Below are 14,609 nucleotides of genomic sequence, written 5' to 3'. Positions count from 1 at the left end.
CCATTATCCACAGAATAAAGTCTCAAGGTCAGTTCTATGATCTGACAGATGAGGCCCTCTGCAGAACAGCCTAGCCTGTTTCCCAATCTTCTTGCCCTTCACGGACTCTATAGTGTTCACTAACAGAATCATGCTTTCCTATGCATATAATGTAAATTCTTGTCCACTGCATCTTTGGTTATGAGGTTCTTTCCACCTGGGATTGCCAATACCGATCCCATTTCTACATGGTCTTGTCCTGTTTATCCTTCAAGACCCGAATCAAATGTCACCTCTTCCTTGGACATTCTACATCCTCATAGCCTGAAGTAATCTCTCCCTTCCTACAAAACTCACAAGACTTTCCTGCCTCTTTTATGGTACCTGTTGTTTTATTTTTTTTCCTAAATTGTATTATTATTATTATTTATCTATGTCTTATCACTGCTGTTGGACTACCATTTATCTTTTCCCACCTCAATACTAAATATGTTTCCTTGACTATTAAAACAATATTTAGTGGGGCACCTGGATGGCTCAGTTGGTTAAGTGTCTGACTCTCGGTTTCAGCTCGGGTCGTGATCTCAGGGTTGTGAGATTGAGCCCCACATCAGGCTCTGCACTCATGGGGATTCTGCTTGTGATTCTCTCTCTTTCCCTCTGCCCCTCACCCCCTGTGGGCTCTCTCTCTCTAAAATAAATAAATCTTTAAAAAAAATTTTTTGAAGATAAAAACCCCAATATTTAATACATAAATACATTTGTCAATGTATTAGTACCCTGAGTCATTGTTCTTCCCGGATCTGCATGTCAATCAGGTTAAGTGGTTTTCTTAAGTAACAATCAGTCCACACTGGATATATAAGCACTGCAAACTCCAGTTCTTTTTTTAGGTTGCAGGCTTATTTCATGTGAGCAGAGTCATTAGCCATATGTGGTTCAGCACTGGGCATTACTTTGGTTTCAGAATAATTTTGTCCTATATACCATCTATGGATTTATCAGGGACTGGGCCTTTGGAAGCTTTTCAACTCCAGGAAAAGTCTGACTGTGCAAATAATCTATCGTTTTATCTGACCTTGAAGCTATGGACAGGGCAGCCTGACTTACTAAATAATGCATCTATACTGAAAACCACGTGGCAAGTTTGATACCCTTTGCCTGTGAGGAGGGCCGCCATTGTTTCCATTTCCTGCCAAGCTCCAAGGCCAAAATCTTAGCGCCCCCTAATGTTGCAAGCAATCTTTTCACCATAAACAGATAAATACAATGAGACAAATAAATGAAAGGCCAATGTCAGTGAGATTTAATTTTGGAATTAATAATGATCTATATTTGTGCAGAATGTAAGCTTTATGAACATTACTTTGAGCACCTACTTAATCCCTATTCCTACTAGGGTTATTTTGAATTTAATTCATGCTCATGGTTTCAAAATCGTCAATAAGTTTGTCTTCCTTTTACGCTCTTCTCACATCATTTCTGAAGTATTGCCTTGGACTGTGAAATGAACAAAACTATGTCCTATGTTCTGAGGATTTTGTTCCATATTTTTTTCATAGTTGACCATTCTGTCATCATGAGAGTTTTCTTTATCTCTCTTTTCTATTTTTATTTTTTTTTTAATATTTTATTTATTTATTTGAGAGAGAGAGAATGAGAAAGAGTGAGCACATGAGAGGGGGAAGGGTCAGAGGGAGAAGCAGACTCCCCGCCGAGCAGGGAGCCCGATGTGGGACTTGATCCCGGGACTCCAGGATCATGACCTGAGCCGAAGGCAGTCGCTTAACCAACTGAGCCACCCAGGCGCCCTCTTTTCTATTTTTATTATGAATCTCAAAATTTTTATATCAAAGTAGAATTTTTTTTTTTCACCAGTAAAGTTCTTTTTCAGCTTCCCTTTCTTTTTGGAAAAAAAGTCAAATATAGAGTGTGTTTTAATATAAACTGGACGGTAGTGTTACATGTGTGTAGTGTTAAATGCCCCTCAGCCTCTTTCTAAAAGGTTATTTACATAAAAGATTTGTTGGGAGCCAATTATCTTGGGGTGTTGGGTAAATTCTTCATAAATTCAGTTTTCAATCTGATAGTGTTCATAAAAGCAGAACCTAAAAGTAAAATATCTTCATGGTTTCCATAGGTTTTATTATGCAAAACACTTTTATTTTCTAAAAAACTAGATTTTTCAGAGATAGAAAAAGCTTCAATAAATCCCATCAACAGGGGCGCCTGGGTGGCTCGGTTGTTAAGCGTCTGCCTTTGGCTCAGGTCGTGATCCCAGGGTCCTGGGATCGAGCCCCACATCGGGTTCCCTGCTCTGTGGGAAGCCTGCTTCTCCCCCTCCCACTCCCCACTGCTTGTCTTCCCACTCTTACTATCTCTCTCTCTGTGTCAAATAAATAAATAAAATCTTAAAAAAAAAAATAAATCCCATCAACAGTTCTGAAAATGCATGTAAAACTCAATATGGCTCCCCACTTTTCTAGGTGACTAGAAGGGGAACTGAAGGGGGACTCACAGGAGCAGAAAGGGAATAAGTAACAAAAAAGCTAACGCAAGTGGGAACAACACTCACATAAGCCCACTGAAGCCGGGTGCACCATCTGATAACATTCTTTGTGCAAGTGTTACCAAAATAGAAACTATGTGATTGTTTTAAACCCTCCATGTAAAATTTAAGATCTCTTCTCTTTGGTTTGCCTAGTGATGTGTCTTTGTTTTAACGCAGGGCCCGGGCAAGGATGTGGTGGTTATCTGACAGGTTCAAATAATACCTTTGCCTCTCCTGATTCTGACTCCAATGGAAGATATGACAAGAACTTAAACTGCATCTGGTTCATCACTGCACCTGTAAACAAACTAATTAAACTTACCTTCAGTACATTTGCTCTGGAGGCACAAAGTATTTTGCAAAGATGCATCTATGATTATGTAAAGGTAAGGCTATCCTATTTCCTAATGGAGTCTTCTAACCGAGACTTTAATGTGATATGTTCCAGTTTATACCATTCAGGGAGTCATGAAAATTTTGAGTACTGCTAATTTTTAAAATGACGTATTCTTCAAGGATATAACATTTATTATTACAGATTCTCTGTCTTCATATCAAGTTAATCTTTAATATGGATGACTCAGAAATGTCATGTGGCTTCTAACATTAGCTTTAAGATTCCCTGTTTATTCATGCTTTGTCAAGAGATGATCTATGGAAAGATGGGTTGTATGGAAAGAGATACTTGAAAGACCTTTGGCAAATCCTAAAATGAAGTTTATATATTTACTTTCCATACTACCTATAGATGTAGACATAACTTAGTTCTGAAGTCCCATTAAAAGGAGGTCAAGAAACTTTTCCGTTCAATTTTTAATGATTCAATAATATTAAATTATGGTACCTATAAGGCTATATGAATTCAAAGTTGTTTTTTTCTTTTATTTAAGTAATCTCTATACCCAGTGTGGGGTTTGACCCCACGACCCTGAGATCAAGAGTTGCATGCTCCTCCAACTGAGCCAGCCAGATGCCCCTGAATTCAGATTAAACCTTCTAAGTAGTATCAGCCAGTGTATACTACTACACTTTGGGGGTAGGGGGGAGGAACAACCAGTGTGGCAAGATTTGTGCCCATGAGGAGCTTAAATCTGATTGTAAAAGTAGTGGGTGATGTATGCAAATTAACAATAAACAGTTCAGGATAGTCAGTATTGAAGTGCCAACTAATGCATTGGATAGAGGCTCAAAGCAATGTGCAAATTTAAAAGGGAGGAAAGTTCATGATGATCTGGCATGAAGAAGAAAGGCTTCACAGAGTGAAGGAAAGCTTATTCAAGTCAGGAGAGAAGGCATTCCAGGCAAGGTGCACATCAAAAGAAAGGAAGTACAGAAGCTGGCATATGAATGTTCTTGAAAGAGTGAAGGGACTGACTTTACTGGAGCAGAATATTCCAAAAAGTAGCAAGAAATAAGATTGCCTAATCTTATTGGTGGAGAAATACCCAGATCACAAAGAATCTTGAAACGTCAAATGAGAAAGAAGAAAGAAAGAAAGAAAGAAAGAAAGAAAGAAAGAAAGAAAGAAAGAAAGAAAGAAAGAAAAAGTCAAATTAATGAATTCAGTTTTTATGCAGTTGACAATAAGGAGGAGTTGAAGGTTTTCCAATGAGTGATATGATGAGGGCAGTATATAAGGAAGACTAATATGGAATCAGCATTGCAGGTGGGTGGTGAGCAGAAAGTCTGGAGGTAGGACCCCAGGAAGAGGTTACTTTTAGATAAGGAGGGTACAGAGATGGAGATGTTAAGCCTAGTGCAAGATGAACTTTTAAGTTTAAAAATTGTCTTAAATTTTAAAGAAATTATTTTTTTAAAAAAAGGGAAGGAAAAGTCATAGATGGAATACGCATCAAGCACTTAATTATATACTGTCATAAGCTCCAAGCCCAGGAGACCAGGAGAATGTCAGTACTGTTAGGAGGAGACCATGCTTTGGAAGGTGGGGGTTCAGTTTGGGGGACAGCAGGGCAGGCAGGTGGGCAGAGGATGGATCAGGGCTCTCATGAGAAGAGAGCAGCACAAACAGGAGGAGACGGCAGAGGAGCACTTCTGCAGTCAGTTTTCTTTCAGGAAGGTAGCACGGAGCTAGAAAGCCGGGCTTCAGCGCCACTTGGGCAAAGGTCAAGGTTTGCAGCGAGGCAGTCAGAGAGGACAAAAGATGCAGGACGAGAAACAGACAAGTCATGGAAAAAATACAAAAGCCAGGCATAGTGGAGGATCCCTAAAGTCAAGGGAGAAGAGTCTCTCACCAAGGATGGGTGGTCAATGTTACCAAGTTATAAATTAGAGGCCAAGAAAGGTGAAGATGAAGGAAAAACTCACCAGATTGGATGACAACCATTTTTAACTAAAGTATTGACACAGAAGCCAGATCAGAGGGAGTTCCTGGAAGATTGGACATAACGAGGGACTTCGGTTTAGGTTGAATTTTTTTCTAAAATGACACCAAATAGAGCAGTAGCAAAGCTGATATTCCAGACCGTGTGAGAGCTGCCTCGGTTTTACAGGAGGGTCGTAAGCTCTGGAGGCTGGTAGTATGGACTCTAGCCCAGTGTTGCCAACAGACAAATGTCCTCACCACCCCGATTCTTTCTCATTTCATCTAAAAAAAGACAAACGAAAAAATCACATACTCGTACCTACTTTGCAAGGCTGTTTTGCGGTTAAAGATCATGTATGCCTGAGTGTTCAGCACTGGGCCTGAAATGCAATTTAAAAACGAATCCATTTCCCCACCCCCCACCCTTGTGTAATGCCAGATGGGCAGGCTGGCTGTGGGATCACTTTTTCTTAAAACATTAAAAAGAATTGATTTACAGATAAATGATCATAAAAGTAAATTCATGCCGGATGTTTTGGGTGTGGTCCTGCTGGGAGGAAGGTTGATTGATATTCTCATCCTTTTCTGAGTGTGATTTGATACTGTTATTAAAGCAACTAGCAATTTTCTGAATTTCTTCAAGTCATTTGGGACAAAAATAGCAATATCAAAAAGAAGGAGTTATTATCTAGCTTAAATATAAAATGCCTCCCCCCTCCTTTCAAAAGAAATTCTGTTCAGATCTACTCTTGTTTTCCTTCTTGGGAAAGCAGTTTCTCTACACTGGCAGCTTTTCCAGCTTTTAACAAACTGGCAGATCAAAGAACCGTCCTTGGAATGCGAAGCCTGGAGATACCTGCATTAAAGCGATTCTCTGTGATAAATGGGACATTTGATTCCTTGTAGAGTGTTTCTTAGATATTATAATCAAATCACTTTTTAGAAAAGCTTATTTAATTCAATTCTGTAGGTCAATATACAGGTGAAAACATGGCAATTCCATCGTTCATTCATAATTATATCTCTTATTTTTGAAAGGGTTGACCTGAAAAGTTATTACGATAACTGCAGTACATCACGATTGTGTGTTTTTGCTGAGTGTTTCTGTTGAAATGAACATCACATCCACTCCATAAAGAGTCACGTGGCATGATGATGTGCCAGGCACCCCACGGCGTAGATACAGAGGGTTAAAGATAGGGTTCCCCAAGTTGCTCTCAGCAAAGCGGAGGAAGCCAACACGTAATCATATAAATTATTGTACAACAAGACAAAAACAATAAATATGAACCAGGAACAAAAGTAGAGAAGAAGGTATAATTGAGTCATTTGGGGGTTCAGGAAAGGCTTTGTCCATGGGTTGGCTGAGCTGGATTTTGGAGGAACATTGCAGAAGCACACTTCCTGTTGGGGGGCCGCCAGAGAGAAAGAGGGAAGGATGAACTTGCAGCTCTGCATTGTATGCCCGGCTTCCTGACCCACCAATCTGCCAGCAGTAAAGTCAGTTCTCTTGTGATGAGTGGTGAGAGAAATGGCCCAAAGGGCTCAGGGCTTTGCCCCTAACTGACGTTCCTCTGCTGGGAAATATGGAACTAGTGGAAAGGAAATGGCTCCTTCCTAACATTTCCCAGCATCTTCCCAACCTAATCCATGCCCGCTTGAATAGCCAGTATTTTATGGCGCTTCCTTGACTATTTGAAGTGAGGGTCATCTACGCTACAGCCTACCCTCATACGTAGCTTAATATAATGTACTAAATGCAATGAAAAGGAGGAATAAAGGGAGAGTATATGAAATAGCGCAGACCTAAATACATAAATGATCTGCTACAACTGTATTATGATACAGTAGTCAGATTCCTCTAGGTGGGATCGTGGCAAAGGTGAAAGTATCAGGTTAAACTAATATGGATAGGCTGTATTTGCAACTTAAATGCCGGTAACCTCACCATCTGCAATATGAACTTCCAAAATAGTGGAAAAACTCAAAAAAATAGTTCTAAACAAAACAAAGTCCAGTCTTCCTTCCACTCACACAGTAACTGCATTCTCAGAAATGTGGTGCCTCTTAAAACTGTGCAAAATGTTTTTGTTTTCTATAGAGAATGGATTTAGGTTCTGGGATCCCACAACAATGAACAGTTTTATTACACAAATGTCTGGCCAGGCACTGAAAACTTACATGGGACAGAATAAATCTTCACTTTGCAGAACTGTCCTGTGAATTGCAGGATGGGATCTGCAGTGTGGCTTCTACACACTAAATGCCAGGTATAGCCCCCAAATTATTGTGATGACCCAAAAAACACGACATGCTTGCAAAACACTCTCTGGGAGGTGAGCCTGCCCCCTTTGAGGACCTCTGTCTTAACCCACTGGGCTTAACCAGTCTGTGGGCCAGTCAGTGTTAGGAGAAGATCTGCACTCTATCAAGGCATTGGGTTCCATGAGCTAGTCCCTACCATTCATTCATTCATTCATTCATTCAATAAATGTTTATATGAATACCAACTATATTCCAGACACTGGTCTAGGCACTGGAAAAGAACATTAAGATGAGAGAAAAAAAATATATATATATAAAACCTCCTGTATTTACAGACCTGATTCTAATCACTGCTTCTTGTGACCCTTTCTGAGACCACTGGGACCAACAGGACATTTTTCCCCTTAAGATTCTGAAATCGGTCAGAGTTCAACCCCAAATCTGAAAAACCACTGTCTGTTCTCTTTCCCATCCCAAATTACACACCAGCATGTCTGGCAGACCCTAACCAAGTCTCCTCAATAAAGTCAAAGAATTCATGGCGATACTCTAAAATGCAGCATAGGGATGCTCCAAATAAGAATATAAAAATCCTGCTGTTGTCAAATTCCCAAGGACATAGTAAAAGATAAAGTCCTGAGAAAATTAATGTCTAAAATGATTAAGTTAAATTTGAAAAGAATTCAAGTCACCAATATTGTCCATATTAATGCCCTTTTGCATTAAAAGTTCAGAGAAAGTAAAATCCCAACATGGCCTTCCCCATTTTCTCCTGTAAATTAACAGCTGGATAAAGTGCAGGGTCTGGCAGTCGTCGTCGTCAGAGGCTTTCTCCCCCCAACTCACATAAGCAGTTCCTTCAGGATCTTAAGTAGATTCTAACATGCTCCACTATCAGACTGCTCACAGCTGAGAAAACACAAAATCCTTCTTAGCGCTTATCTACAAAACTTAGAGCATAATCCAAGCTTCAGGCCTAACGGAGTTATGCCAGGTGGCAGGGCCCCCCGGAATGCAATATATAACCGCGTGTGATTGTGTGGGTCTTAAGGGCACAGTCCTCAGGGCACCATTTATATTCTAGTCCATATGATTCCCCATCTCCAGTATTGCACGGTGTGTCCCCTGCAGCACACCCTGGAGCTACCCTCCTTCATGGAGGTCCAGCGTCATCAGGGGATGGGAGAGCAGGTGGAGAAATACTGGCCTCAGCTGCATGGGAGTCTGGGAGCTGGTGTCAGTGGTCCAGAGGCCACCAGCTGTCTAGTTCAGCTCAGTTATGAGAAATCATCCCATGGCGGTGAATGAACTCTTGCAAACAGCAGCGGGAGGCCAGGCACTATGTAATTTCTGTCCATCACATTTACTCGTTACCTATTCAGAACAAATCAGGTCCTAGAACTTCTACAGAAGAAGATGGAGTCTTTCTTCTGAGACGTAAGGAACTTCACGGTCGTGTCCCGGGGTGCTTGCTCAGTCCCACCGGCGTCCTCTCGCCCTAATGCCAGGCACCCCGAGTGAGTTGTGGAGACTCTCACATGCCTCTTACACTACTTTTAAACGCCTCTTCAAATGCCTGCCTGAGGTCTTTCCTGACTCCATCATCTGGGTTCTCTTATTACATTTATATCCTTCACTGTAGTACTCACTTTTTAAAATTTTTATATATAGGGGCGCCTGGGTGGCTCAGTCGTTAAGTGTCTGCCTTCGGCTCAGGTCATGATCCCGGGGTCCTGGGATCGAGCCCCGCATCGGGCTCCCTGCTCGGCGGGAAGCCTGTTTCTCCCTCTCCCACTCCCCCTGCTTGTGTTCCCTCTCTCGCTGTGTCTCTCTCTGTCAAATAAATAAATAAAATCTTTAAAAAAATAAAATAAAATAAAATAAAATTTTATATATAAATGACACACACACAAATATATATGTGTATTCAGTGTATGGATCCCTCTCACCAATTAGTGCCAATGAGTGTCTTGAATGTACGGAAAGTGCCTTATACATCCTTGTATACACAGGACCTAGCACAGAGGCAGAGAATAAAAATAAATAAGTAAAAATAAAAATGCTTGCCAGTATGAATCTGATGATACAGGTGGCAGCCATTATCATAATGTTTTAACTTGTTTACCAGAGAAGGGATATTACCTAAAACTTGGCAAATCCTCTCTTCTATAAAATGAGGGGCATGAGATTATCCAACTCTGTGGAGTCTCTTCTGGCTCTAAATTTACTAAAATCCCTTGTAAGCAGGAGAGACAGTGCCACCTAGTGGTAAGTTGACTTTTCTGTTTATTTTAAAATGTCTATTTCTATTTTATACATTCTTAGCATTTTAGAATAATGTCAGTGGTCATGGCTATTTTGAAGTTTATAACACACCATAGTTCTGTTATAAATTCGTTGTTTGGATCTATGCACACATATTTGTTTTAGAAATACCGTGAAGATGAGTCAGCTGGAGAAATCTGTTTTCTGGTAATATGCTTGAAAGAAATTCAGGTGTCCACTATTTTGACCGGTAGCTGTTGAAGGTTCCTATGGCTGGGAGTTTTTCCAGGTGCTGGTGACACCACAGTGAATCATCAGTCTTCCCACCCTATTGGGAGAGAGACAAGAAAAAGTAAATAAGCAACAAATGAGATGTGTTTTGATTGTAGTAAGAAAATAGATGTTGGAGTTCCGGCAACGTACCATAGGGTTGGGCTCTCTGAGGAGGTGACATTTGAGCTGAGACAAGGGGGAGTGGCCCGTTCAAGAGCTGGGGAGAGAGAAATTGCTCCCTGCAGGAGGAATAGCCAGTGCAGGGGCCTGGCGGGGACAGTCCCCGCAGGACGAGGTATGGGAAGAAGGCAGTGGGAGGGGTCTGGGAAGAGGCCCCAGGCCAGACCAGGTGGAGGCTCGCAGGCCACCATAAAGCATTCAGGTGTCACTTCAGGCGCCGTGGGAATCCACTGGAGCACTTAAGGCTGAGCAGGAGCGTGAGTTAAGTTTGCAAACCCTCGGGTCGTTAGTTCTGCTGAAATGACTGTGGCTGTTCTGTGGACACAGACCTCTCAGGAACATGTTACAGTAACCAGGGTGGAGGACGATGGTGGTAGCAATGGGGAGGAGCCCTCTGGGGTAGATTCTGAAGGTAGAGCGGAATAGATGTGGGGTCGGTGGGGAGGGAGAGAGGAATCAGGGATGACTGAAGTCTTTGGCTTGAGCGGATTATTGATATCAGGAAGCCTTGGGGAGACTAGGTCCAGGAGGGGTGGGTAGTGGGAGAGAGGGACCAAAGCACTACTCATTTATTAGACATGTACTGGGTGCCTTTTGTGTGCCCTCTAAAAACTGGGGACACCCAGTGCACAGATTGGACAGAAAACACAATCTGTGTTTCCATGGAACTAGAGTCGTCTTCAGAGAGGAAGACAATGATATGAAGTAATATATGTAATATGTGAAGATAATGCATGCTTTAAAGAAACATTGAAGCAGGAAGGGAGAAAGGGAATTGGCAGAGAGTTCACATTGAAAGGAAGGTGGTCAGGGATGGCTTTAGCGAGGCAGTGATGTTTGAGTCAAGTCCTGAAGGAACAGAGAGGAGCGAACGATATGGATGTACAGGAGAGGAATGTTCCAGCAGAGGGAACTGTAAAGCCGCAGTGAGCCTGGTTTGCTCAAGGAGCAGAGAGAACGATGTGGAGACAGCAAGGTATCAGATGAGAAAAGTCAGGGGTAGCATGGAGAGCAGATGCTCTCAAGCCTTTGAAGGCCACTGTAATGGCTTTAGCTTTTCTGTCGAGTGGCTGGGAAGCAGCTAGGAGGGCTCTGAGCAGTGACCTGGTCTGAGCTGCATTTTTAACTGTAGCCTATGACTCACCTGCTGAGGAGAGGCCAAAGAGGGGCAAGAGTGGAACCAGGGAGTCAGCGGTGCGAAGCCAGGCACGAGATCTCGGGGGCTTGTACCCGTGTGGCCGTGTGAGCAGGCGGGGCGAGGACAGAGATGCGTTGGCCTGCTCTAATGACCCGCTCGTTTTAAATCAGATAGGACTTTCCTCGTGAGAAAGGATTTCTAGGCATCGTACCAGGTTTTTATTTGAAATCATTATAATAGCATCAATTCAATAGCAGCAGTTCCTAGGTTAAAACTCGCTCTAACAATATCAGTGTAAGTTTCTTCATCATGACCTGTTGTGACTCCACGTCCATTTTAGTGTAAAATATGCAACTTCTTTGTGAGTAACAGAAAACGAATGAACTATGTTTCTTTTCAGTTATACGACGGGGATAGTGAAAATGCCAACTTGGCTGGAACATTTTGTGGTTCCACCGTACCTGCTCCCTTTATCTCTTCTGGTAACTTCCTGACGGTTCAGTTTGTCAGTGATGCAACTTTAGAAAGGGAAGGATTTAATGCTACGTACACCCTTGTGGACAGTGAGTAAATGGAGATATTTTTATGTTTTATGAAACGTGTATTTATGCACTAAAAATAACGCCATGCTTCTATCTAAACTCAATGTTAATTACTAAACTCAGTGTTAATTCCTATCTAAACTCAATGTCACTTACTAAATACCATGTTAATTACTCTGTTTAATCGGTGATACAAATTTCGTACGATTGTTTTTTTTAAGATTTTTATTTATTTAAGAGAGAGAGAGAAGGGGCATGAGCAGGTGGGGGAGGGGCAGAGGAAGAGGGAAGCATTAAATCCCACTGAGCATGGAGCCTGACATGGGGCTCGATCCCAGCATTGCGAGATCATGACCTGAGCCGAAGGCAGACACTTAACCGACTGAGCCACCCGGGTGCCCCTAAATTTGGTATGATTTTTAGTGAAGAATACCCTAACTTCTTCATAGAATGATGTAACTACAGTTCTTTGGGCTGGAAGGGTAGGGAAGGCTGAATTTTAAATATTGTGTGTTATGTGGACATATGAGTAAAATTTGCCTTATAAGCTGTTCTCTTTTTCCAGTGCCTTGTGGTGGGACGTATAATGCAACTTGGACTCCGCAGAGTATTTCATCACCCAATTCATCAAACCCAGAAATCCTATTTTCCACGTGTACTTGGGTCCTCGAAGCTCCCCCACATCAGCAGGTCAAGATAACAGTGTGGGCCCTGCAGCTGCTCTCCCAAGACTGTGACCGGAATTACTTAGAGTTTCAGGACTCGCCTGAGGTAACAATCAGAGGACACAGGACAGTCCCATCTAATGATCTTTTTTACCAGTATTTGCAAAACACTTGAAATAATGAGGGCATAATTAAATAAATTCTCAAACTTACCTCCAGCTTAACATATCCAAAACATACATATACAGCCATATACAAAACCCTCTATTCCGTCGTTAAGAAACTTGCATGTGGTCTTGTAGGTGGGGAGCTCTCAAACTTCCTTGTGCACAAGAAACATCTGGGTGTCTAGATAAAAGTTCATATGCCAGGGCCCCACCCTCCGATACTGAGTTCTCCGCATAGCGCCTATTAATCTAAATTTTTGATGAACAACTTCAGTGTTCTGCCACTGAAGGACCAAGGATCCTGCAGCTGGGGGGACCTGTGGATAGGATGAACTGAAGGGGTCAGTGTGGAACACAGGGAAATCAGTTACGAGGCCATTTGGCACCAGTCCAGTGGGACTATATTCATGGTCATGTAAGAGAGAAAAAAAGAAAAAGCTGTTTTGGTTTTAAAAAGAGAGAGAGAGAGAATTGCCTGTGGGCTAAGACGTTGAGGAGACAGTTGGATGTAGATGCGGGATATTAACAGAAGGCCTGAAGAGCTGGGTGTCATCATTACATGGGTCAATAGCTGAATTAACACGAGTCATGAGATTATCCATGAAACCTGTGTAAAGTGTGGAGTCATGACTGGAGGATGGATCCCTGGGAAAACCCCTGGGACCCTGGATTGTCTTTCAGCAGTTTGAGGAGCAACTAATCTGCCCCCGTTCATTCCCAGGATGTCATATGCAACCCCCCACAGGCTGGCAATAGCAGAGGGTCCAATCTATCCCTTCCTGAGTTTTGGGGGTCCTCCTTATTATAAATCTGGGGTCCCCTAGTTTACACATAGATCTTGGTGGGGGTAAAAAAATCCAGTTTGGCTGACTCCAATTGGAGAGGTCTGGGAGGAGTTGGCTATTGGGCAGACACCATATTTGTTGAATTTTCAGAAAGCTCAGGCACTGAGACATACCCCAGGCTCCCACCGTGGCCAAGGTGTGAGATGATCACCATTCCATTGGCAGTGGTTTTCAGAATGAAAACCTATTCCACCTATTCCCTGGTGGTACCCTTCCTAGAAGGTCTTAGAACCAAGCAGAACAATGCCCTTTAGTTAAACCTCTTTCAATTTCCCATTGCTTCCCGAAGCTGAGATGATGGGGATCAGGGCAGACTCCCATCTGAGTAGGGAAATGCTGCTCACAGGGCACAAGGCAGCTCTGGATCATAACAGCAGCTGGATGGGCCTCAAGGAAGACCCAGTATTTGTCATGAATGAATAATGTCCTTTGACTGAATGAATAAAGGAAAGAACAGAGGGTTTCAGCATGAGTAGGTTGGGAGGAAAGATGGGAAATTGACTGATAACTGGGAGAAACTGGAACTCTCCAGGTGTTCGAGAGTAGGAGGGGAAGATACAGTTGGAAGTTCATGCGAGGATCATGTGTTGGAGGCATGATTGATGATGAATAGCTGGCATAGGCAAGCACAGAGAGTGGAGGTGAAAGTCACTGGTAGTAAGGAATGCAGATTAGGGTTTAGTGGATCATCTGTAAACACATCGAAACCTCTGAGGATTGAGAAAGGAAGCGGGGTGCCAGGGACGATGACGAGCTAAGACCCGAGTCTTTAATGAAGGAAAGTCACCAGAGGGAAAGTGGGAATGGTGAGAAGGGTCAGAGGAATCTTAGACCAGACGTAGAGACCCTCAGAGGAAAACTGGCTTTGATGCAAAGCTAGGTACTGCAGGGAGCGACCTGGGGAACCCCTCCACCCCTCAGCCCCCCACCGCTATTCCTACTCAAGGAATTGTGGACTATGGGACAAGAATGGCCTCCACCAGGAGGCTGCAGGAGACCCAAGCTTCACTCAAGACCCCAAAGTGGAAAGGCTATGTACAGATGTATACAGTGGCGGTTAACATTGCAGTGAAATTTGAGAGGCAGCCGCAGGCCAGGTTAGGAAAGGACCAGCAGCAGGAGGCTGGGGGGCAGGGGGTAGAAACAGACATCAGCAACAGGAGCTCGCAAGCATGGGTGGGAAGCGGGCCTGTCAGTAGGCACCCACGAGTGAAAGACAGCAAATGTCTTACCTTTGGTGCCGGTGGTTTTTATGCAAGGCTGGGTAGGCGCCGGACCCCATTACCTTATTATCTTGAGAGGTCAGGAGGGCTGCCCAGGTTTCGCAAAGGGGAAACGGGACCTCATTGCAGGGAGGGGCTGCCTTGGGGGATTCCCAGTGTTACAAAAGTCCGGTTAGATCAGCTCAGGGGTGGG

At 43.0% G+C, this 14,609-nt stretch overlaps 1 protein-coding gene across 1 annotated transcript in view; it reads left to right on the top strand.

Annotated features, from left to right (window-relative positions):
* The window catches only part of CUBN (cubilin), a 264,380-nt gene that overhangs the window by 239,673 nt on the left and 10,098 nt on the right, over nucleotides 1–14,609 (top strand). The window contains exons 60-62 of the mRNA XM_032425570.1: nucleotides 2,708–2,916; nucleotides 11,375–11,537; nucleotides 12,082–12,287. Coding sequence (XP_032281461.1) covers nucleotides 2,708–2,916; nucleotides 11,375–11,537; nucleotides 12,082–12,287 — 578 coding nt within the window. The remainder of the gene's footprint in view (nucleotides 1–2,707; nucleotides 2,917–11,374; nucleotides 11,538–12,081; nucleotides 12,288–14,609) is intronic.

Source organism: Phoca vitulina, unplaced genomic scaffold (genome assembly GCF_004348235.1).
Source record: "Phoca vitulina isolate PV1807 unplaced genomic scaffold, GSC_HSeal_1.0 scaffold33, whole genome shotgun sequence".
NCBI classification, from domain to species: domain Eukaryota; kingdom Metazoa; phylum Chordata; class Mammalia; order Carnivora; family Phocidae; genus Phoca; species Phoca vitulina.
Note: the sequence above shows the minus strand (reverse complement) of the source record. Positions and strands in the feature narration are given on the sequence as shown.